Source organism: Drosophila serrata, unplaced genomic scaffold, assembly GCF_035046125.1.
Source record: "Drosophila serrata isolate PLE 108 unplaced genomic scaffold, ASM3504612v1 contig_376, whole genome shotgun sequence".
NCBI classification, from domain to species: domain Eukaryota; kingdom Metazoa; phylum Arthropoda; class Insecta; order Diptera; family Drosophilidae; genus Drosophila; species Drosophila serrata.
The window spans coordinates 2830378-2856803 of record NW_028257274.1 but is presented as its reverse complement, the minus strand read 5'-3'; the positions used below and the strand labels follow the sequence as shown (position 1 = coordinate 2856803).

At 39.1% G+C, this 26426-nt stretch overlaps 1 protein-coding gene across 1 annotated transcript; it reads right to left on the bottom strand.

Annotated features, from left to right (window-relative positions):
- Positions 1–1578: 1578 nt before the first annotated feature.
- On the bottom strand, positions 1579–25938 carry Map205 (Microtubule-associated protein 205). Its single transcript, XM_020942740.2, has 2 exons — positions 23721–25938; positions 1579–6210 (listed from the first exon to the last, which is right to left on the bottom strand). Exons 1-2 carry the CDS (start codon positions 25452–25454, stop codon positions 4252–4254), a joined length of 3693 nt encoding a protein of 1230 aa, XP_020798399.2. The 5' UTR covers positions 25455–25938; the 3' UTR covers positions 1579–4251.
- Positions 25939–26426: the final 488 nt, after the last annotated feature.

Below are 26426 nucleotides of genomic sequence, written 5' to 3'. Positions count from 1 at the left end.
ATTTAGATTTGGTTCTAAAAGAGAAAGTGGAGCTTTAACTTCACTTAATATTAATATAATTTGAATTTTCTAAAATTTGTATTTTGATTAACAATTGTATGTCACCATTCACAATGTATATTTAAGGCAGCTATCCTTGATTATTGTTAGCTTTCTTCAAGTGGTTATTGAAAGAGCGTAGAAATCAAGGATTTCTTGTCCTGTTTGGCTCATATTTTTTTTAATTATCCTTTTTATATAATCTAAAAGCTTGGATATCAACAGCTTGGAGCTTCAATAGATGTAAACAAAAATGTGTTGGCACATTTGGAGATGGCCATACTTTGGAGGCGGGTAAAAATTGTAAATTACCGGCACGTACCGGCTGCTAAGTAAGTGAATGGGGTTATAAGTGTTTTTTCTCTGTGTGTGAGTGTGTATGCTTTGTTGTTTTGTGGGGGGTACTCGAACCGGCGGGCCCAAGTAGCTCCCTCTTACCCGCGGACAAGTGATTCATTACACTTTGCACACGATGTCGCCGGTCGAGTGATTCATGCTAGGCAGAAAGCCAGCGACGACGTCGCACTCCACACGCAAACATTTCATTTCTCCAGCATGGCGCTCCCATTGCACCACCCCATCCTCGCCAGACCCCTCTGCTGCCCTGCCTCCATATGTATTGGCCACATTGCGCCTTTGTTCCATACCATCTTGGCCATAATGCAAATGAGCAGAGGCGGTCGTCCAATGATGATGAGGAGGGGCACTGCCGCTGGACTGCACTGTTGAACTGAGGGCTTGGTTAGGTCACTGGCCATAATGAGCCCAATTCATAACGCCCTTTAAGGGTTGTCTTTTATGGCGCTGCCCCCGAGGAGGTGCTTCAGACGGGACGATGACTAATTAAAGTTTACAGTGTAGAAGGAAGGGTATTCAAAGCAATCCGATACTTATATGTACTAAATCATAAATATATTTTGTATATTTTGTAAATAGCACACCGAAGTTTTATACCCTTTCAGTTTGATCATGAAAATAATCATAACTATGCCAAAAATAAATTAATTTCAATTCGGAAGCTGTTTAATGATTGCTTAAATTAGCTTAATAAATTTGTATAACGAATTTAAAGTTAAAAAAATTTTAACGATGTAACACCCTTATACATTTTTTGAAAATTTTGAAAAACATAAATTTTGTACATGACAAAGCTAGATTGATTCGGCTGTTGATGCTGATCAAGAATATACATATATACATATATATGGAAATTATAAGACTCTGTAAGGGTATAAAAATAACCTTATAACACCATGCAAGGGTATTTTAATAATCCAATCCTCTTTAAATTATAGCTTCCATAAAGACTACATGAAATTGATTTAATAAAATGGGTTGCCTAAATAAATAAATATATTTTTTTTAATATATGTTTAAATTCCAAAATAAAATAGAATAGTTCCCAAATTAAATAAAATATATTTTTTTTTAAATTTGAAATGGGGAAGTAATGGTTATTAAATATTAGCCTTTTTAAAGAAAAAAAAAAAAAACAAAATAAAATTCCCCCAATTGCTTAAAAGTTGTTAAAAAGCCAAGTGTTTTTTTTATTTGTTTTTTTGTATATTTAACATTTATTAGTAATAAATTTTCTTGTAATATCTGTTAATTTCAGTTTTTGTTTTTATTTTGGTTGTTTTCACTACATGCTCACAAATATGTTCTTGTTGTCTGATATATGTATTTATGGTATAGATAGTTGTATATTGGTTTATGTATTTAGTTGTTTTTTCTTAATATTCTTTTATTTTTTTTTTGTATATTTCTTGTATATGTAATTCAATAAATTATAGGTATTAGTTATTCGTTTGTTTTCATCATTTAGGTATGTACGAGTACTTTCTGTTTTCCCACTATCTGTAATTGGTAATTTTCAAAGAACTTTTCCATGCAATTAAAGTGTATGTGTAAATATATATATAAATGTATAAAAAAAGAAAAACGTTCCCTTGACTAAATGCAACGGAAAGTAAGTTCAGCCAGCCAACCGGAGGGGAGTCCAGGTCGGATCCAGATCGGTCCACAAACCCCCCCAAGGGCAGTGTATCGGTCGGTTATGAATCACTAAATCAGTCTGTCTCTGAACTTGACGATAATGGTCGGGACCGGGGTCGGGAATTGGATCTATACCTTTTTGTTTTTTCGCCCATTCAAGCCAAACTAATTGCGGCCATGAAGGTTTCATATTTTTATGGATTTCGTTGGCTGCGTCTAAGTCTCTCTATTCTCATGTGGCTTTCGACTTAACTTTTTCAATAGATGTAAATGTAATTATCGTAATTTAGCTTAAGCTTTAGTTAGTTGTTAGCAAATCACTACTAATAATAAGGCAAATGAAAGTGAAGGGCACTAGGGGCGGGATTTTGGGCGAAACCATAACGCAAATCAACTACGAGTAACTAACTCTCTCCCTAAACTACACAACTAGAGCTCGCTGGATACCCTTCTATGCGTTGGGTATTGTATATTTGATTTATATATATATATGTATATGTATTTAAATACAGGCAAACTTTCAACTCTAGCAACTTAATCACTAAAAAAATCCTCCGTTTGGGTTTTACTTTCACAAAAGCAGGCAAAATTGGTTTCTCTCAGTATCAATAAATTCGAGCCGTTGACGCTTTGGTATATCTCTCATTCCTTCCACATCATAATAAATATATATCGTCTCTGAATAAGAACTATAAAATAATACAAAGATATGAAACTGAAAGCAAAAGGTAAAATAAATCAAAAGACTATTCATTTTGTTTTTAAGTATTTTTTTTGTGGTTCGTTTTTGTTTAATTTTTAATTGGTAATATCGTTTTAAACATACAATATGTATATAGAGAAAGAGGGTGCGGTGTGTATAGAGTGGGGTGCTGGAGTTACATTAAATGTTCTGCTTATTAATGATGTTGATTTTCTCATTTCATTTTTCTTCGTGTGGCATAATTAACAAATTAAAAAATAATAATACATTGGACCTTAGTTGGGTCACAAAACATAGGAGCAAATAAAAGGAAATAAAAGAAACCTTTAAAACAGAAAACATTCAGAGATATTTAGTTCATATTTTTTTCTTTCTTAGTTTTTGTTGAAATTATAATAATACACTGGGTTAAGAGTTTATTTATTTTTTTGTTTATAACCAATAAGTAAGAATGTCTGAGTGCAACAACATTTTTTGTTTTTTAATTCTTGGGTGTTGTTTTTAAGTAAACTTGGAGGAACGTATACAACATGTAGAATCCAAGGGTGCGCTGGGAAGTACAGAGTGAAAACACATCAATTCTTCTTTGATCAGTATTTAAGGTTCTTATTAATTCTCTTTTTTTTTAATGCTTTTGTTTTTCTTTTTGTTTTTTTTTTTTTACTGGTTAGCAGTCTACATTTTCAGCTGCGCAAATTACATACGTTGCCTTTTTCTTGGATTAGTTTTGATTCATTTTTTTTTTGTTGTTTTGTTTTGTTTTGAATTTTTTTTGTTTAGTTGTCGTTTATTTACGTTTTAGGACGCCGACTATAATAGCTACAGTTAAACTTGGATTATCATTCTCATTTTCTTGTTCTTTCCTTCTTCCGGTTCTTGCTACATGACAAATTTTTGACCTTTTTCACGGTTTTCAAAGTTCTCATTTTGGAATTGGTTCCATTAATGGGTTTTCTTTAAGAGTACGCATAATGACAATTGTTTTTTCTCGACGCGGTTCGTTGATACAAAGTACAAAGATACAAATAATTTTAGCACAACATGAGCAAAAAAATAACAGAGCGTGGTGAGGAACAATTACTAAAATATAAAAAAACCTTAAATAAATGAGCGAGAGAAAACAGAGCACACGCTGTCGTAATATTTCCATCATTCCGTAGCACAAAAGTTCCCTACGCTCAAGCTCCCTCCGGGTATACTTTATCAACATACATTAATATATATAATATAAATATATTTAGCAAGAATTGTCGAAGATGTCATCGATCTCGTAAATAAATTGAATGGATAGCAATTCATAATTTTGTTGGCATTCTTTACTCTGCCGGATGCATCATCATCATCAGTTCTTCGTTTTCTGTTCGTTTGTTTCGTTTTTTCTTTAGTTTTTGTTTTGAAATTACTCCTTCGGTTCTCGTGCTAAATACTTTTGCTTAATATGTTTTATAATATTAGTAAAGTAGTTTCAGCTCTGGTTTTGCTTCTGGAATCTCTCTCTCTGGGCGCAACGTCCTTTAGAAATCCAGCAGGGACACTTCGGCAGCGCCAGCGTTTACTTGATCTTGAATCGGCGGCTGCTCCTGGATTTCCTGGGCCTCCTCCACATCGTGCACACCGTTGCCGTTCTGCTTGATAGCTTCCTCCTCCTTGGTGTCACCATTGGTGGCTGCAGCTGGCTCGGCCGGCGGTGCAGCGGCAACTGGTGCCTTAATGGGAGTGGGTGTGGATCCCTTCAGCGGTGTCGACTTGCGCGCCTTCAGTCCGGCCGGCGATGGTTTGGCAGCGTTGGCGCTTTCTTTGGCTTTCGGTGTCAGCGGCTTGGTGGTGGCAGTTTTCAGTGGTGATGCCTTTAAAGGTGATGACTTCCTCAGAGATGCCGACGCCGTGGTTGATGTCAAGCTGGAGCTAGTGGTGGTGCCCAGTGGTCGTCGTGCAGTCGCGCTACCATTGGTGGCCGTCGAATGGGTAAACTTGGGAGCCGGACGAGCCGTAAAAGTCTTTGTGATCGTTGTGGTTGTGGTGGTGGTCGTAGTGGAGCTGGTGGCCTTGCTGCCCAATCCATTGGTGGTCGGCTTGGTGGGGCTGCGAGCCGTGAGCGATGTTCCGTTTGTGCTGGCCACCTTGCGCACCGTGCTGGTGGTACTGGCGGCAGCACGTGGCGAGGGAACCTTTGGCTTGGCCGCCGCCGCCGATGCCGTTGTCGAGGCAGCCGGCAAGCGTGGCTTGGGTGCGGCAGCCGACGAGCTGAGAGTCGATCTGGTGGTAGATGAAGCACTTGTGACTGGCTTCCGGGCAGCCGTACCGGTGGCTGTGCCCGTTCCGGTTCCATTTGTGGCCGGCTTGCGAGCCGTGGTGCTAGCCGCTGGGCGTGGAGCAGTCGAAGTCCTGGCAGCACTTGTCGTCGGCTTGCTGGCCGTGGTCTTGGATGCTGCAGCTGTTGGCTTGCTCACCGGAGCCGTGGCCGGTCGTGTTGTTGTGCTGCTCAAGGCAGTTCTGGGCGCCGATGGTTTAGCTGAAGTTCCGGCACTGCTGCTACTCAATGGCTTCCTGGTGGCTGCCGTTGGCGGAGCTGAAGTCGCTGGCTTGGTGGTGGCAACAGGAGCGGTGCGAGGACGAGCTGTGGTCGTCTTGGCGGTTGTGGTAGAGCTGGTTGTGGTCTTCTTGATCGCAGTGGAAGCTGTAGTACCAGCTGGCTTGGGCTTGCTGGCTGCGGGTGCTGTCTTGGCGGCCGGCTTCTTCGTCTCCTGGGGACTGGGCTTGCGATCCTTGGATTTGGTGGTGGCAGCCACAGCGGCAACGGTCACAGCTGCAGCGGCAACAGCAACAGCAGCCACTTCGGCCACAGGCACTGCCTGCTCCGCATACTTTTCGCTTTCAGGAAGATCGTCCACCACGGGCTCGGTAGTTGGAAGCACAGCTTCTTCGGTCTGGGAAAGCACGGGCTCCTCTGCAACAGCAGCGGCAGCCACAACAGCGGCGGCAGCAGTGGTCTGTTCCACAAACTCTTTAGCCACGGGCAGCAACTGTTCCTCTGGAGCAATAAACTGTTGATCCTGGGCCACAAAATCTCCAATGGGTGGCAGTACTTGCTCCTCTGGAGCGGCGGAGAACTGCTGCTCCTGGGGCACAACAAAGTCATCGTTGAGTGTTGGCTGCTCCTGTAACTGAACCTCTGTTGGCTGCTCCTGCAACTTGTCGCCCAAATCGAAGTACTTGGACTCAAAATCTGGCTTGGCCGTGTACTGCTCCTCCTCCACCAGCTCCTCCTGCAACTGAAGCTCATTGAAGCCGTTGCCAGTTGCCTGTGTTTCCGGTTCAAGATGAGCGGCTATTGGTTCCTCCAGATCCAAGTTTACAGCCGGCGTGAAGGGTTGGGCAAATGGATTAATGCCCTGTTCCAAGACTGGCGCTGTATCCGCATCGTGTTGAGCTTCATAGCCGGGAGCTGCATTAAAGGCAGCGTACTCCTCCAACTGCAACAGAGAGACAAGGAAATGTGTGAGTAGGTGGTAAAGATACTTTGGCTTTAACTAGGAAATCCCTTGCTATAAATACTCTTTTTTCTTGGGAGCCAACACCCAAAAGCATGATTCAAGTGTACAACATCATCATCATCATCATCATCACCAAACCAACAATGACAAACAAAACAACACTTGGCCTGTGTCTCAGTCTGACCCCTCCCGGAGTCCTTAGCATTCATTTTGCGCCTTCCCAAAAAAAACAACTTCTCGCTTCTGTTAAATCGATAAATGCAATGAGCCATCTCCCTGCTTCTCGTGTATCTTCCAAAGCAAAATATATATAATAAAACAGACACAAAATGTGGCACTGCCGTTAGCGCTGTGCGTCAGGGAAAATGTTACTTATGGCATTATTGCGTCCATGTCTCGAAAAAGTATCTGGCAGATGCAGCTACAAAGTATTTTCAGGCCTTTTGGGTGAGAGGCCAACGAAAATAAATCAGGCTCTGCAAATACACACCACACAACGCAGACAAATTTCCAGCTAAATAAATATGGGGGAGCAAGAGTGAATGAATATCAAAAGTTTGCTCCCATTATGAGTAAGAGGAATTAGCCAAGAAATTATTATATTATACCAGATTAAGGCATTAAAAAGATCGTATGAAGAAGAGTCCTAAAAACTAAGAAGAACTTTAGAATAGGATCATTTGGAGTTTAGTTTACAGAGCTTAGAAACGGGTTTGCAGTAATGAAAATACTTTTAAAAGTCTAAGAAATACACAAACTATTTTAAACCATTTTGCTAAGTAGATAAATCCCAAGAATTCTGTAAAAATGTATTTTCAAACTGAAACTATTCCTTTTACAACTTTTCTAGACAGTTCCACATGTATTTTTTCCCAATCGAATGTCAGACCCCCTCGGGCAGCATCCCTCACTCAACCCTTGTCTTGTGGATCTGGAAAATTCGGGGGAAAACTAAGGGGGAGTGTCGTCCGCCATTCTCCGCCTGCTCTCGTCTCAGATGTCGTCTGCGCATCGCATTCCCGGGGGTTGACACGCCACGGACACACTCATTACCAATGCATACAAATTATTATAATGACATCAGCAGTGACAGCAGAACTTGTGAAAGTGAGAAAGCGGCTGGCAGGCTGGCAAACTGGCAGAAGTGCGGCAACATGACATTCTTTGCCAACAAACAGAAAGGCACACTAAACCAGGGAGCCAACAAACCAACCATGATGACTTGGCCAACAAATGGAACAGAAAAAATCGGAAGGGTATCCATAGTTCAGTCTGCGTTTATGGCCATAGATAAGATCTCTAAGTAAAGTTTTTCATTTCTTCTTATAGTTTGAACAAAAAATTCTCAAAGAAATATTCTAAATCTTATTTTAATCCAAATTTTTATAGTACAAATATTAATAAATATTATAATTTAATAACTGCCTTGCTTTCCTTACAATTGCACTATTTTTGTATTAAATTTATAAAATCTTAACTACTTTTCTTGAAAGAGTATACATTTCCAATGCACCTGCTTCTTTATCGTTGTAAATCTAGGAAATTGTGAGAACTATCTGTAGCAGGGGCTCGGGATCGAGATCAAAATAACTACAATCTACCTTCGAACGTTGATACAAGTGCTTATAAAGTATAAAACAAAAAACACACACCTGAGAGACGCGGCAAAAAGGTGGAAATGGAGAAAGAAGCGGGTCGGCAGGAAACGTGTCAGTGACTTAGTGGTGTGACTTGGCGTTACTTTTGGACTCTGCCACCGCAGGTGTCGGGGATTGGGGATTGGGGATTGGGGGCTGGGGACTGGGCGGAAAATGTAGCGTTAACATTTTTTCCGGCACTTTTCCTCTATCACGCAAAAGACCGCACAGCACAAAAGCATTGCGCTCTGAAACTCGAAAATGTCATTGACCAGTAAATGCCACCAGCCGGGGCCATTTGCCATCGGTCGGTGGCCGTTCCCCTCCCACCCCCCATGGTCCCCCTTTGGGTTCCCTTAGTGCCTCGCCACAGTTCGCAGCTCCACTAGACTTCATTCCGCTCCACAGTTGGCCCTCGGATTTCCCAATTCCTTGTTGCCGCCAGTTGCTAGGTTGCCCACTTTTTAGCCCACTCGCCCAGCAATGGCTGGCCGGTTGACTTTCTTTTGCTGCACTTGGCGAAAATCTATACATATGTAGTTCTTATATTGATCTATAATACAGTATCAAGTTACCAAAGCTAAAAAAAGGAAGAAAGTCTTACAAAGTATAGGAAAAATGAGAGAATTCTTAAAAAGTTTAATTTAAAGTTGAGAACTCTAGCAAAACACAAACACAATTTCCCTATAATTCACAAGTACTCTTTCAGAACAGATGCTGTAATTTTTAAATTGTATCAAGAACTTTTCAACCTTCTATAAAATTTCTTTAATAACTTAGTAAACATTTTTATAGGCTCTCCTTATTTCCCCAAGTGTATTACTCTGTTTTGGCCTCCACTGTGGACTCTCGGCTTGGACTGTTGCTCAAGCGTAATGGGGTTAAAAGTGAGCTGAAGCGAATAAGACAAAAAGACACAAACCAAAAAAAAAATAAGAGCTCGGCTTAGTCAGAGGAGAGGATTGCTGGCTTAGTTGGAGTTTGTTTTAGTTACTGACCATGACTCATCGTCGCCATCATCATCATCATCATCAGCCGATGCGGTATAGTACAACATTTGCCAATCAATCATGGCCAAAAAATGAGGTAATATGCGTTTTAAAATAGCGCATTTTCTAAGCCATCAAGCTTCCCTGAACTTCTTATTTTCCTTTTATTTTTTTGCATAATTTAGTAGCAGCGATAATTGCTTGGAATCTTATCAGTTTACAGGGGCAAAAAGCTTTGACTAAAATGCCGGCCGGTGAGTTCATTGATTGTTTTGCCTCTTTTCCCTCAAAAATAACCTACTTGACAAATATAAATATAAATAGTATAGCTATTGCTCATACATACAGCTTAGGTTAATATTTTAGAAACATATAATCTACTGAGAGATACATAAGTTTTCTACAAATATGAAAGTGCTGATGATGATTAGATCATTTTTAAGACGGTTTGTATTTCTTTTTAATACAGAAATTACTGATTTAGCAATGTCTTTAAGAAACTTTAAAAGGATTTCTTGTAGTACCTAAAAGTAGCTAATTTTTATCGAAAATAATTTGAATTCTAATATATAATAAGTATTATAAAACCAGTGCTAATAGGTTAAACTCAAAAGTATCATATTCTCTACAAACAAAAAAAACCTCAAATAGAAGCAAAACGAATTATGAATGAGATTTCACTGTAGGTTTCTCGAAATTTAAGTGTTCACTTCTCGAGCTTTATTTACAAATCATTTTGGCACTGGCAGAAACCGGCAGGAGAAAAACAACAACAATTTCATTTGTTCAACAAATTGTGGGTGTTTGTATTGGTCAGAGTGAGAGAGTCAGAGAATCTCTGACTGACTGTGTTTGTGCCGAAAATAAAAAAATAAAAAGGGAGAAAAATTCGCAACGATGACATCAACAATTTCTCGTTTGCGAGTCATGCCAAAATTTTGTGTTCACCTTTTAGTTTTTTTCGTTTGATAATTGCAAAAAGTGCGCAGCAAATAAAGAAATTGCACGAAAGTTGAGAGAGAGAGAGAGTGACGGTGAGAATTATTATTTGGGGAATAGGCAGGTAAACGAGCCAAAATGAGAGCAGGTTTTATTTGTTGAAACAAACGAAGGAACAGCCGTGAAATAAACGCAAATATCAAGTTCAACAGATGGCGAACATTTTGCATGGGAAACATCGAATGACGATGAGAGGCGGTGTAGCGGTTGGATATAAATTCAAATAAAATTTAAATCACACCGAACGAGGCATGCAAAGGCAATTTATAGAGAGTCGCAGATTTTTGGGGGCAACTACAGTCCATTCCCAATAAGGGTGAAATCAATTTGCTTTACTTGGAAAAGAAAAGATTAATCGATCATCGAATATATTATAGATACAAAAAATATGAATTTGCATTTTCCAGCTAACTACTTTTTCTTCCTGGCACCCTTCTTGGCAATATCCCTGCAATGTACAAGCAATGTTTATGGTTACTGTTCGGAAGAAGTAATTTTTGGTAATTAAAAGAGCTTTCTACGTTCAAAACACAACTGTTCTTTTCACTCTTTATTTTTAGAAACTAAAGCAAACGATCAATTTATCAAATTTATAGTTAATTGAGAAAAGAAGCTAAATTCGTGATTTGCATATTTAATCGATCATAACTAAGCCAAAAATGCTTTAATTTCGATTTAGAAATCGTTCCTTTATTAGTTTTTAATAGGTTAACAAATGTGCATACTCAATTTAAAAATTAAAAAAATTAAGATTTTTATCAAATTTTGAAAATTTTAACGATGTAAAAAATTTTAAAAAAATTTCAAAAGTTTATTTTTTCACGGAAGATGGCTAGAAAGTCTAGGCTGTTTATTTTGATCAAGAATATATATGATTTATAGGGTCGGAAATGACTTCTTTACTGCGTTGCATGCTATTTACTAAAATTATAAAACTCGGGAAGGGTATAAAAATGTGTATTTGTATTTCCAGCACGACTCATATTTCTACCTCTCTGTTTTTCCCTGTAATGTACAAGCAAACCTTATAGATTCTGTTAAGTAGGTAACAAGAGAGTTTGTTATTAGAACTATTTATGGTTTAAGCCTAATATACGATCTCTAACTGTCCCAGTTAAGTTGCATATATAATTCACTTTAGGCAGTTTGAACTGTATGACAAATCACTTGGTATTGACTCACTGTCGTCGTTCTTTTTCTTTTCGACATTCGATGTTTGACATGTCTCTTGATGGCTCGTTAGAAACCCAAAAGGGGAACGAGTGAGTCGGTACAGTGGTCATTGGTTTGAAGGTACATTAGTGTGTACATATACATAGGGAGACCCAAAGAGACTGACTTGGTGGTGGCCAAAAATGGAATGCAATTGACAACCGTCGACTGTTTTTGGCCAAAGGCACGCCACACAACTATCCACAAAGTGATTATAATAATGGCACATAACAATCAAATAGCTAAATGTTTCATTATGCGTAAACCTAACGACAGTCTCGGCTTTTTTCAATAAGTCTGATGATCCAAGCGGACTGATGATGATGATGATGATGATACTGAGGGAGTGCCCTGTTAATAATAAAGTCTTTAAGAGTTTTGAACTTTGCTTACTCTTGGAATAGTCTTGGAACTTTCTATTAATCCCATTCTAAGTTCATATGATCCTTCTTAGTTTCCAGTTGTATATAAAACCATTTTTAGGTAAATTTATATTTCTTTTGTTGTAATTTTTCCAAGTGTAGCTTCTGATAGAAAACGAAAGATAGGGGAGGAGTGGGAGCGCAGCGGCGGAACAAAACTTTCAAATACAATGCCAAATAAAGCGCGAGAAAGACCTCTCTGCATTTTTATTAAACCTCCAAGTGAGTGTGCGTTAATTTATATATGTATTTGGATATATAAATTTGCCAGTGCGTGTAGTCATGTGTTGTGCGTTGCTTGTTGCTCTTTTAGGGGCTGGCAGCGGCGTCTATGTAATTTCTATTTTTAAACCGGCGAAAATGTTGACAAATCGCAAGGAAAATGAACGAGGCACAGCGGATGCTCATGCAAATCACAAATGAGTCAGAGTTTTTCCGCACTTTCCTGCATTACATTTACAGAGAAATTTTCCTACTATAAAAGATATCAAACTAGAGCTATTGAGTTTGAAATGGTTCAAAACTAAAGAAGAAAGTCTTGGTGTTATTAAATTAATTTAAGAACATGTATTAAGAATCTAGTTAATGATAGACCTATTGTTCAATTGATTTGTAACCAAGTTGTATTGCTTATTATTCTTTTGATGTCCAGATGATTATCCTTCATTTGTCATTTAATGATAGTTCTGGGCTTAAAAACCCTATTTACTTGAATACCAACAGTATGCTAAATACTATATCTTTTTGTTAATGCTTTCTTAGATACATATATGTTTGTAGCTCCTCTGCCTAACCAGTGGATCCATCGTGTGGGTCTGCCTGGTTAACTGTGCCGCGGCAATTATGATGAGCAATAAATGTTGAAATCGTTTGGCAAGCAGACAGACAGACAGACATTCAGACACAGAAAGGTGCAGCACATGCATGCAACGGCAGCAACACGCAACATGTTGCCAGCATACGATCATAGATATATAATAGAATATATAGAGGCACGATGCACGGCTTTTGTATGTGATTATCCTATTGTATCTTGGCTTTTGTGGCTTTGTTACTTTTGTAGCTGGGTTGCCCCAGCCGCACATCATTAATCTACGATGGTGATTAATTGAAATGTTTGGATATTTTCATCATTTTTTGGGTTCTATAAAAGAAAAGTACATAAATTGCAGTCACCACAGGAGCAACATGTTGTTTAATATTACAAGAATCTAATAGTCAACAGACTTCTTAAATTCCATATAAAAGTAAAGCCAACCTTGCTATGTACTCTGCACTCTCATTAAGAAATAATTCACCTCAGTTTATGAATTCTTTTCTTTTGTTTTCAGATCTCGTTTTCCTCTGAGTAATCAACATTTTCTTATTATTTTTTGCTTTTTTTCCTGGCTCGCAGCAATCAAATGAAATTCCGCTTAGTCAGCATCCGAAAAATGTCAATGAGAGCGTTGGTGAACTGGTGGAAAGTGGGCGTGGCTGGTGTCCGTCATAAATATAATTTCGACAATTAGCGATACTTGGTCGGACGCCAACTCAACCCTAGACCGGCTCAATGAATTATAGCGCTGGCATAAATATAAGATGGAAAAAAAATTAATAAACTACCAAACAAAGGAGAACCAACAGCAAGAAAAATTAAATAAAAAAAGAACTAGACACAGCGCAAATTGTGTAGGAAAACCGGCAAACGGCCGTGGCAACATTTTCGCAAGCCAGACGAAAAAACAATTCAAGAAAAAGTAAAGCCAAGAAGAAGGGGGATGCCACAGACGACGAGACAGTTAAGACAGAAGCAGCAGCAGCAGCAACCGAAAAATTTTGCGAAACCAAGTTGCAAATGATAATGAGCTTATGGCCAAGATGATGAAGCTAAGTAAAATTCACTGAGAAAAATACAAACTCTGAAAGGCAAGGAGAGACAAGAGTTTCTGCTCTAATTTTGCTTTGAAATAGACAAAGGCAACCCTTTGAATACACTTGTTTCATGTACTTGACAACCCTAAAGCAGGAAATATGAGCAAAAAGCTGTTCATTTTGTGTAATTTTGTATTAAAATGGTAAAGTATTAACTGTTTTAGATGTACAACTCTTATTTGTTCAATGAAACTCCAAGATTATAAATCAAAAACTTTTTATAAAATTAAATGAATTAATATTTTAGAACAAAAGCTTCAAAATAATCCTAAAATCCTTCTCTCAAGGTTGTATCTGGTAATTAAAATATACCCATTTCCCCACTGCTCATAAGGTATTATCGTTAGACAACCAAAACATGGCAAAAATGTAAGGGAATAAAAATGGAAAACGTATGGAAATGCTAAAGAATAGAAAGTTAATTATGTTTTATAATTCTGGTTTTATGTTTTTCCGCTTATTGCTTTTGTACTTTGGAGAGTTCCCAAGTTCTCTGGAGAAGAGACCAACGCGACGACGTTGCCCCGAGGTTGATGGCGAATATAAAGGCGCAATGGCGATGGCGATGGCGACGATGATGATGAAGTTGGGGAAGAATCGTACTGGGGCCATGTTCTGGTCTGTGGTTTTGGGGCTGATGCCATTCTCCACACTCGCCAGCAACTGACTGACTTCCCTCGGGCCGGAGAAGGAAATTTTTTTGTGAAAGGCTTGTCCAAAATAAATATGAGAAAATCGCAATTTTCGCTCTTCGCGTTTTCGTTTTGTAATTTGCTTAGGAAACCGCAGAAAACAAAATGTTCAGGCATAAATTTTATTAGAAGAAACTCATTTTGAAAAGAAAAAATTCAACATAAAAGTTGTGAGAGACACATCGGATTACAGACTTGGGAGTTGGGAATATGGAAAAGATATGTTAACACGACTTTTGGTCGGGGGAAACTTTCTGCGAAAGCAGATAAAATGAAACTTAAGTTAAAAACCATTTGGTTTTAACAAAAATTTGCTAAAATCTCAGCTGTCAAAAGTGTAATTGAAATTCGTATTGAAAAAAGGCGTGACTTTAAAATGATTGTTTTTTCCAATCAAATTTAATTCATTTTCCATCGAAAGCCAAGTGCATTTTCTTTTATTATTCCATTTCATTTCCACGATGCTCTCAATGATCAAATCCGCTCAGAGTTCCATTCGCTGGGCCAATAAAAATGGTTCTTGGCCAAGTGAAAGGCTTTGTTTGGGATTGGCCTCTCTCTTCCTCTCCCTCCCTCTGTGTCTGTGTTTATTAGTTTGCCCCAGAGTAGCTCATAAATCCATTTGGTTAAATGTGATAAAGATGCATGGCAAAAGATATAGCTCTCCGTTTGGCGGAATTAAAGCGGAGAAATGCCAGCCGCATTGCATTTTCTTTATTATTGCGCCGACATGAAACAGATTTACCATTTTTCTTATGTTTTTGCTTTTGTTTCTGTATATTTTCCTCAGTTGTTTCCTTTTGCTCTTGTGAAAGTATTCGACAAGAGCAAGAATGAACCGAAAAGATACAATTACAAAGCGAGATACAGATAGCTGGCAACCGCACTGCAGTCGGATAGATACATTAGAACGGAGCCGCAGCCATGAAATTGACTGGCTTTGTTGGCCAACTCAAACTCGGACTTCAAGTCCAAGTCTTGGCCATAAAACGAACGAAAACCCCCATTAACAACCAAAACGGTAAGCCCCACGATGGACGCTATACATAGAAAACAACAAAACGCCAAAGAAAGAAGGAAAATCGGAGTCAAACTAGCAAATTCATAATAGTGCAAAATATGAGATAGAAAGAAAATATAGAATCAACGGCGGACAGGGGAGCGAGCACTGGCCAAAAGAAATTGTTAATAGCGCAAATGGTAATAAAACACCTGGCCAACTTTGCACACGAACATTGCCTTGGTTTGCTTCGGTTTGGCAATTGGAAAAAGAAGCGGCCAACAGCCCGCAGCAAAGACGGCCAAGAGCAACGCTCCCTTGCCAAGTATTTTTTCTTTTTTTTTTATGAGTTCTTTAGCATTGGCCCCCAACTCTAGACAAAAAGCCTTGTGGCTAATGGCCACTGGCCATAGTTTCACACTGCCAGGGAAAATGGTAGGGAAAAACGCTATCATCTCTCAACAATTCAAAAGGTAACTCTCTTTGCCACACTGCAGGAAAAAAAGGAAACCAGAAAATGGTTAGTTTAAAATTGGGAAGTACTAATTAAAATATAAATTCAACAAGTTCAAATGAAATTGTAATATTAATTGTTAATATATAGTGATATTAATATTAAAGCAAATAAACAACAATGTTAAAAGAATTCATCTAGATCGGTGTAGAATGGCTCTTTGGCATTTCCAAATCAATTTGGTCTTTTATCCTTTGAAGGATATTATAAATTTATTTAGAAGCTTGCAACGCAGTGTAAAACTCGTTTCCGACCCTATAAATCATATATATTTTTGATCAGCATCAACAGTCGAGTTATTCTAGACATGTCTGGTCAAAAAATAAAATGTTTTGGAATAGTTATGCGATTTTTTACTTTTGATTTGAAAAAAAAAATGCTATATAATAATATCGATCAATTTCACTTCAAAGAATACAAATATTTTAAAAAAATTTATAATTATATTACAAACTGCAAGGTCTCGTTTCTGTCTTATTTAATTCCCTTTTGTTTCTATAAAAATCAAACAAAACGAATGAGTTTCTGTGATTAAATTTGACTTATTCCTGGACACTTTTCCCCCTCTTTTTTTCTATGATTAATTAAAGTTAAAATTGACCTGCAGGTTGAGCCCAAAAGCAATCATAGTCATAGTCAACCGGTTGCCATCACTGTTCTCGGAATTTATTTTGCACAATTTTCTTTTATGACAAACACGATCATGACTCCCCTTCGGGCTGCAAGACATTCATTTTCCTTTACTTATGACTAAAGTTAAGTGAGGCCTTTCTTACTTTCAACTATCTTTGGATCGCCTCGACTTGTGTGGCATTAGAAGAGGAATTCGCATTGATTATTTAAACTATAAATAGAAGTTGTGCCTATTATGTCATTTTTATGCGTTATTATCGGGAGAATGTTTATAGGATTTCAAGTGTGATTAATGGAGCGTTTGTTTGAGTTAGAAACCGACTGATAAGACACTATGCAAGTCTTTATAAATATTAAATATAGTTGAAGAAAATATATGCAGTTCTACCTTCTAATTATTTATAATTAATCATACACACAAGTTATATTTTACAGTGCAGAAACTAGCTTCCGTTCTACATAGTTTCATGTTTTCATGTGACAAAATTATTATGATTTCCAGCTAAAATTTAACCAGTTTTATGGCCATTTAGCCTTTGAATTTTGTAGTTGCTAGCCTCGTTTTTTCCACCTCCGTCAGGTAGTAATTGTCACCAAAACGGTTATGTCTTGTTAGACATTCATTAAATCTCCATCGAGAGCGGATGGATGGCACTTAAATGACAAATTGGTTTCGGTAACTCGTGGCATTGAAGAACATCAATCTTGTGGATAGTTTTCCGAAGGGGCAGATATGTAGATGGATGACTAAAGTGGAGTTGATAATTTTGGCCTCCTTCTGGAATGTCTTTCAATTAACAGCACTTTTTCTCAAGACTCTGGTGGTGTCTGTAGTGACACACCCCAAGGCATGGGTTCGTGCCAACAGCCCACCACTTCCACTTCCACATCCAGCTGCGATTAAACTCTATTTTTATGCCAAAAGGGGGGACCGATTGCCTCCAGCCTCCGTCCTCCTGTCATCCAACTACCACTAGTTCCCGCAGCATCCAGGCCGCCCAATCCATCCCAGAATCCATCCATCGCAACGCTGCAGGGGCCAAAAACATGCTAAGCGACATCTTGTCTCCCGTTGTTTCTTCTTTCTTATTTTTTTGTACGTTGAATAATTATTTTGTGTACGCGAATTTCTGTGTGTGGTGTACGAAAAGCTATTGAACTTGGCACTTGGCAGAGGATTTTTGCATTTTTACATTTTATAAATACACACTGACCAGGCAGCAGAAGCACCAGCAGCAGGAGGATGTGGATGAGGAAGTCATCCAAGCGTTTGTATCTCAAGAAAAGTGCAGAGCGCTCATAAGTGTCGTTTTGTTGGTGTTACAGTGGCGGTAAAAGAAATATTTCAAAAGATCTCTTGTAAAGTCCAATAAATAATTCAAAACTTCATAATATCACTTGCTACTATCGTTTCAGTGTCAATAGAAAGTAAAATTTTGAACATATTGACAGGCAAGTAGTGACAATTTTGTTTTAAGACTACTATTTTAAATAATATATAAAATACACTCAATTTCCTATCATCTTCACCCCAACTGTATGTGCTCAAACATATATGTATTTGGCAAGAAATGTAAATTTAGATAACGCACATATAGCGGCCAAAGACCGCATGAGATATTATATCTGCAAGATACAAGCGGAGGAGCTGCTGCTGCTGGAAAGCATTTTCTTTTGAACTCGAAATGTAAAATGCTGCAATTAATCGTCAAGTCGTCTCAGTCTGCCAGAGTTTGGCCCTGGACTCGGGAACTCCCTCCTCTACAACACTACTCTCTCTGCCTGTCTGTGCCCAGGTTGGGATTGGATTGGCAAGCGTTGTCAAGTGCTCCTCCGTGTGCCTTTTTGGCAATCAACTCCACTCCAAGTCAACCCACACAGCAGCAGCACTCATATTGCAGCAAGATTTCTTGTCTCGGCCTGCAATTGTTCTGCTTTTTGGCTTTTTGGGGCCTGGGCCTCATCGTGGCTGCTGAGAAACCGCAAATTGAAACGAGTTTCGCTCAGATACACAGGCCAAAATGTGCACAGATACAAAATAAAGCAAACAATTACAGTCAGAATAATAGCATTGCTAATACAACGTTTAAACAAACTGAAAAAATAATTACCAAGATGAAGTAAAATTTATAAGAAACATTATCTGATGCATTTTTTTAGACTAGGGACTTTTTACCACATTGCATTTATAATTACTTTCTGAATACTTAAAAATACTAAATAGAAAAATTTGATTTATAAATTTGTTTGTGCTTCAAATTTCATATTTTTCTAAGCATAAAATAAATAAAAAAGAAGTATCTGCAATATTTTTTGCATTTATTTATAATTATCAACTGAATACTAAATAATCATAGAGAAATTTGATTCTTAAATTTGTTTGTAATTAAATTTCATATTTTTCTGAGAAAAATATTTATAAAAAAAATAATTAACTTCAATGTTTTTGCTCTATTTTCTAAGTTAATTACTTTTTTCATAAAGAAATTTTGATTTATAAATTAGTTTGTATTTAAAATTTCATATTATCCTAAGTATTCTAAATTGTAATAAAAAGCCCCCATATTTCTCCAATTATAAGGTTTAAAATCCTCCCAGAGAAATTGCTTCATTTTTTAAATACAGCATCATGTGTAGAAATAATAGTTTCTTTTCTGGGACTCTGAGTACTTTATCCATATCTTTTTTTTTTGGGCGTATATCCCATGAGTGTGATACCGCCAAAAGGTGGGTAGTTTACGTATATCTAACTATCTGCATCTCTAAGCACTTGTCCTGTGTGGGCAGACCCATCGCGTAGGCTGAGTGCGCCGGCACAGTAACAGGGAAAATCAGACCGTCGGCCATCAATGGCAATTGCATTCCCATAGCTAAGCAAGCCATCGAGTGGCGCCTACTAATAAAAAACAAGCTTAACAGCTAAAATAATACAAGAAAAATATATAAAAAAATATACCACAATTTCCCCTCCAAGTGCCTATGTATGGGTGAACTAAATTACCCGCAAACACACAAAAAATATATAAAAAACGTCGGTGGAGTGAAGAAGCGAGCAGCAATTTTAATTGAGTTAATAATCTTAATGGATTTTCAGACTTAATTATAGCCTAAGCTCTAGTCAGCTCTTTCTTTCTCTTTCTAAAGTTGCAAAAAAACTGGAGCCAAGGCTTCCAGTTGGTTTTCTCTAGGCTTTAAGACGTTTTGTAAGACAGGCCCATAAATCGTTGTTTGGCTTTTACGGCCACTTACTCTGGGCTAAAATTCATTTTTTTTATTAAACAATTATAACTATTTGTCAAGATATTTTTGGTAATAGAAGTGACTAATGTTAAATGTTTTTAAAAGGTAATAAAAAATGAAACAGTATTTAAAGATTTTTAACATAAATGATAAAAACTGTATAATAATTCCATAACAGTTTTGTATATCATTTAAAAATATGGTAAAATAAAATAAAAATAATTATTCTTTTACCAATATACGAATGTTTTTTATCCTAAATATTATCCTTAATAGCTCTATTGAATATTATTTATTTATTTTATAATATTTTTTCTAGATTGTATAGAACTTTAAACTTTAAACAACCATTAAAAATTTTCTTTATTCAGGGATCTCTGTTTAGTGAAAAGTGTTCTATTATATCTGTGTTTTATACCCTCACGTAAATATTTTCCCCTATTTCTGCGAGTTTAAAACCTTTTTACAGCAGCCACGTGCTGAGGGGTCAGGCCTTGGAATTGAACGAATAAAAACGCAAAAATTTTCAACAAGCGCTCAGTTTTATACACACTTATTTTCGGGAGGTCGCTTAGTCACACCCGCACACACAAATTTGATACTTTTTGTGCTTTTCATACCCTTTCAGGGCATTAAAATTTGACTCAAAAACTTGCTACGAAGTGAAGGAGTCATTTCCGACCCTATAAATTATATATATTCTTGATCAGCATCAACAGCCGAATCGATCTAGCCTTGTCGGTCGAAAATCAAATTAAAAATATTTTTTTTCCAAATTTAAAAATTTTTTAAGGGGTTACTACATCGTTAAAATTGTCAAAATTTGGATTTTTTTTAAATGTTAAATCGAGGATGCAGATTTGTTAACCTAATAAAAACTAACATAGGACAGCTTTCCGAATTAAAATGAATACTTTTTTGGCTTAGCTATGAGTTTTTTAAACATTGATCTTTCGAACAAATTTCCATATAAAATATCAATTCAAAGAATGCAAATATTTTTCGATCCTATAATTTAAGGGGTATACAAGGGTATACAAACTTCGGTATGCCGAACTAAATTTCCATTCTTGTTTAAATTACAAATTCTCTCAATTACGGACAGCGGCAGCAAAAACAAAAACAACAAATATTATAAGAGCAAAAACGTATAATAATGCGGTCTGGCCCGAGACCAGATATCATTCCATCTAACACAATGATACATATGTAAATTGTATAAATTTTAATTAAACCGAAAGGGTTTCAACAAATGTCATGCGAATTGTGTGAACCGTTGCTGTTGCATTGGCGAAAGTTGCCCCCACAATACAATTTGTAGTTGAATTTGGAAACTGAAATCGTAATTATATTCAGCCTTGTTTGTTTTTCAGTTTCAAACGGAGAGCTTACGTTTTCTCAGCCAGTTTTCCTATGGGAAACTGAGTCATAACCTGGACGCGTGAACTAATTTGCGCATTTATTTATCAATTCAGTTGTTTGTCTGTCTGTTTATGGATTTTAATCATCTGATTAGAGGCTGGCGCCTTTTGATAATGTTCGAATTTAAAAATAGAACTATTGCATGATCGATGCGACACGGTTCAAAGTGCAGTTGTAGAATGCATTGGACACTATTTAATAAATTATTAGGGAATACGAGCTCAGAAAAATTGTATTATATAGATCTGTAGAGTTTAATTGTTTTGACACTGGAAAGCCCATCGAATCCACCGAATAACTTAACATAATTTATGTCTGAGTCTGACGCTGGTTTCTATCATCTGCTAATTAACAGACAATTATCGTTTGTATCTGTCAATAACTCAATCTAAAATTACAACTTAATGACCACTTGACCACACACACACACACACCACTTGTGTTTTTGATAAAACTATTGTTGTTTCCGTGTTTCTTTGACGTTTGTTTTACTTTTTGATTTGTATACAAAATTAGTGTTGTTGTTGTTGTTGTCGGTGGTGACAAGCTGTCTGCTACGCTCATTTTGTTGTTGTTTCTTATTGTTGACATTTGTAAATAAACAGTAATAATAATTGGTATGCGGCACGAAAGGGAATCGAATCAAGGCAAAGAATGGAATGAATGCCGCGTCAACAGAAAGAGAGCAAAGAGAAAGGGGACAAGGAAGAGAGGAATCGCCAAAACGGATTGATAATAAAAGCGATTGCAAAAGGAGACAAGCGGCACAAATCACTTTGATATGTATATATGTATATATAATATGCAACAAAGAGCGAGGAGTGGAAAAGAAGCAGCGGAATACAATGAAGAAGTTAAGTTGCAGAGCGTAAATTATACACAAAACAAAACTCCCACAGGAAGTGCCGATAACAACAACAATGGGTCAGCCAAAGCAAATGCAAAGCAGACAGAGAGAGAGCGAGTGAGGGAGAGAAAGGGGAAAATTAACAACACAACAACAAAAAAGTCATAAAAATTGTATACACATGCAAGCGAAAAACCGTATATGACCCAATTAAATGAACCCAAAGTTATCGCTATCTCGCTCCTTCTCTTCAGCTGGTGCAGCTGTTGGCTGTTATTGTTGTTGTAATTATGAAAGCGTGTCTGTGCTTCTGCCGTTCGTATGTATGAATGTGTATGTGTGCATTGGAGCCGGAGAATTTGCAACCAAGCGAAAAGGTTGGCAACTCTTGCCGCAGTTGGCAACGCCATTTACTGTTACAAATGTTGTTGGTGTTGCTGGTCATGCAGATTGCAGACAGAAACCCAGAGAGAGAGAGAGACAGAGAAAAAGTGAGAGAGAGAGAAGCCGAAGAGAACCCAAGTTGAGTACATACAAGATAATGTGCATTTGACCGCAGCCAACTAAAGTTCCAATTGGAACGGATATCGAACTCCAAAAAGATGCCTAAAAAGAAACAAATTGGTAACATTCACCTCGGTTCTTGTTTCCCAATTCAATTAATTTTTTTCAAACTTATTTCTCTTTGTTAGCTCATAAAATTAAATGAGATTTTAAAAAATCGAATAGGACTGAAATGTATAAATAACACTTTCAAACTGTATTGCCTTCAAATATTAAAAAAAAAAAACACCCCAAAATTTTCCTTTACTTATCCAAAGTGGAGGTCAACAATTTAAAGTGGCCAAAACCAAGTTAGACAATAAAATGTAAACTACCCCCTTGTGGACATCCCTTTAATTATTTGAAAATGGAATTTAAAGCACTGAAAACCAAGGGGGAAATTCCCCACCCCGGGAGAACGCCAGGACCTTAACACCACCGACTCCGGGCAATGGGAAAGCACTTGCGTGTCCTGTTGAGTGTAAAAATTGAGTGGCAGTCGACCCGCAACCAAGCACACGACGACCCCACCCGAATGCAGCGAACGAGCAGAGGAGGCGGAGGAGGTGGACAGGAACGAGGGCGAGGACATGACCGAGACAGATGGAGAGCAGGAGCAGGAGCAAGGCAAAAAGGAGCGCAGAAGCAGCGACGCCGACAGCGAGTGACGCGTGAGAGGGTCGAGGGAACACACCCCAGAATAAAAATGCAATATAGTGAAGCCTCAATATGAAGAAAAGCTAAATGTATGGGAAATCTATAGTATATTAAAACGGCTTAAATTAGCAAACTCAGATATTTCCTATAAATATTTAAATTAATTAGAATTCATAGTAATGCCTCAGAAATATTATTTTTTATTTTAATAATTACTGTAACTGAGAACCATATAAATAAGGAAGACTTAAAAAAGAGCGAAATCCATTTTCACGCAAGAGAAAACTATAAAAATTTAATTAAGCCATTAAACCTATCATATCCAGATAAGCGCACATATATTACATAAAAAAAAAACTCCCCGGGAGAGACGAAAACATTTCACTTTCTACTCGTGGTTTAACAGCAGGATAGCACACTGTGAGGATATCTAAGAGAGGCGGAGAGAGAGGTCAGGCAGCGAGAGGAGAAAATGCACATGTCAGGAGTAGAGACAAAGGAGTAGTATACCAACAAATTTAATGATTTCTCCTTTTACCGCCAGGCCTGGCCAGGTGAGAGGCAAGGACAACAGGGCAACAAAACGGGGCAGGAAGCGTGGCAGGAAAAATTAACACACACACACACACACAAAGATAGACACACAGGACACGCACTGCCACTGGGGGTTGCAGATGACGAGTGCATAATGATGACTTTTGGCACTTTGAATGAGTCATCTCCGTTCCCGTCCCCCGAGAATTTCTTAAATTTTAATTGTCAGCTCACCTGGGGAGGAGCTCCGGCCGAGACGGGCTCAAAGAGATGGGTATCCTGTTCCAAGTGACGCTCCTGAGCAGGCTCCAGCCTGCATTCCAGCTCCAAATCCTGCTCCTTAACAAGCTCTGTCTCGATTTTTTCCTCCTCTACCAGCTCCTTCGTGTCCTCGACCAGATGCTTCTCTTCGGTAGACGAGATCGGCGATGGTGTGATGTCCACTATGTCGGCCTGCTGCGATTCCAGCTCCAACTTGGCCACAGGCTCATGGGCCTCAGGACTGAACACAGGAGCACTGGTGTCCAGCAGCAGGCTTTGCTCGGCAAAGGGATCAGATGTATCAGAGGGCTGCTGTAGAGGCTCCTCCGGCTCCTGCTCGTGCTCCTTCTGCGCCTCCAAGGATGTATGTTCCAAATAGAAGGAGGCCTGCATGGGATCCTCGCCAGCGCCGCCAAAAAAGTGAGGTTGGTGACGGACCTGTTGGAACTCTTGCTGGAACTGCAGCTCCTCGGTGGAGGGTGACTGTGATACATGTTCCTTCTCCTCCACGTGCAGCAGCTCCTTCTCGTCGCCAATCTGCTCGGGCAGCGGCTGAACAGAGTTTAGGATATCCTCAATGGAGGCGTTGTGCTCGGCGTAAATCGATTGCTTCATGACATCCTCGTCAGCAGGCAGCTGGTCCAGAGACAGGTCCAAGTCCACACTGGTCTCCGGTCCGTGGTCGAGTGTATCTACTGGCTCCCCATTGCCGGCTCCGTTGAGCAGCTGCTGCTCGAGATCGCGGGCCCCAAAGATGTCCGATTCCTGCTCTAGTTCGTGGGGCCGCTTGTCCGCCTCGATGTCAAACTCTACTTCATCTGGCACCGAAATAAGGTCCATATTTTCGCGGGCTGACCCCTTACGCGGACTCTCGGCAACCAAATCGTCCATCGGAGCCAGTAGCTGGCGGGAATTCAGACCCAGCATGGGCTCCACGCCGGCATTGTTGGGCAGTGGCGACGATGGCTGCGAACCAAAGCTTGGCACAAAGGCTACTGCATTGGGATTCAGCTGCGAGTGACTTTCCTCGTGACTCTCAGCGGGTTCAGCGTTTTCCTTGTTGTCGAAAGCTTCTAGGAGCAGTTCCTGGGCTCCAGCGGCTGGCTGCGGCGCCAGCTCCTGCTCTGGCTCCTCCTGGTTGTTCTCGCTAAGGCTGCTGGTGCCATAGGTAGTGGCCACCGAGCTGGGCTCATCTTCGTCCTCCTGCTGCAATTGTTGCTGCTGCTCTGGCTCAAGCTCAATCTGCTGTTGCTGCTTCTGCTGCTCCTCCTCCTCCTCCTGCTGCTGTAGCACTTCGCCCGTGGATGTGGTGGTGTTGGAGTTGGTGGAGAGATCGCCGTCTTGCTTGATCACCTCGACGTCCTCCTCTTCATAGACCAGACTGAGACCAGCGGCGGCGGCAGCGGCAGCCAGGCCGTTGCCCAAACCATTGCCGTGGATGAGGTCATCCTGGCCAAAGCCATTGCCAGTGTCCGAAGGATGTTGCTCCTGCTGCTGTAGCTTCTCGGTCTGCTGCACCTCGTGTATGTACTTCCACTCCTCGTCCTCGTCGCCATCGCCGTCCCGCTCAGACTTTGGAGCCGCGGAGAGGTCGCCGCCGGCGGGATCCGCCAGATTATGCAGCAAATGGTTCTCGCCGGCGCCTCCGGATATCTGCAGGCTCTCTGCGAGGCGGTTCTGCAAGTAGTTGTCCTCGTGCTGCTCCATGCTCCTGCTGCCTTGCTGGACTCGGATTAGCTGTTCTTTTCTGGAGATGATTCACACGCCACTGCGTTATTTCGCTTCCTCGTTTCTCTTTTTTTTTTTTTGGCGTTGCTTTTCTTGCAGATTCTCGCTTGCTTACACACACACGCACACGACAGGCACGCCGCCACACACACGGAGACTGTGGACTCGACTCGTTCACACACACACTGGCACAGGCACAGGGGCAGAGAGCGGCGAAAATGAGACGCAGAGCATTCGCCGAGAGTCACAAATTCCTTTTCGCTTGCTTGTTCTTCCTTGCACACTTTTTTTCTTGTTTAATTCGATCTCGCAATGCACACACTCACAGCTTGCCGCGTTTGTTAGTTTGCCTGTTTTTCCCAGTTTTTCTCTCGCTCTCCACTAGCAATAGACTTTGCCGGTTTCGGTTTTTGAATCGTTTTGCCGACTGATTTCAGCGCTTCAATTGATAACACTATTCTCTGTTTTCGTTCATTAGCCTATGTTTGACGGAAATTGAGCGGATTTTCGCCTCAGCGGCGACTGGTCACACTTACACGGAGAAAACGTATGTGTAACTCCATTACTGTTAATACACTGTTTACAATGGATGAACAAGAGCTTAATTGGACAAAATGACTTTTTCAGATTAATAAGAGCATAGTTTTTGGTTGCTATACCAAAAAATATAGCAGTTAAAAAATTTAAGATTTTGAAAACCAAATATTATGATAAGCCGAAAATATGTTGTAGAAATAGTATGTGATAATTAAAATATCGATAAGAATGATGAAGGAAAGAGGAATGCAAACTGATGGAAATATAAATTGTAATTATAATTTGTTATTTTAAAATATTATTTTTATTATTATTTAATTTTCAGTAGCCAGGAATGACTTTTGCAGTGCTGCTTTTTTAAGAAAAGAATGCGCTACATTACGTAACAAATTAATTTATTTTTTGTTTGGTTAA

What these genes read in the sequence shown, in the direction of transcription:
- Map205 (XM_020942740.2), bottom strand. Translation starts at nt 25,454, where the DNA reads ATGGAGCAGCACGAGGACAACTACTTGCAGAACCGCCTCGCAGAGAGC. An exon ending in CGGCCGGAGCTCCTCCCCAG is followed by an intron (nt 6,211 to 23,720) that starts GTGAGCTGACAA and finishes TCTCTGTTGCAG; the next exon opens with TTGGAGGAGTACGCTGCCTT.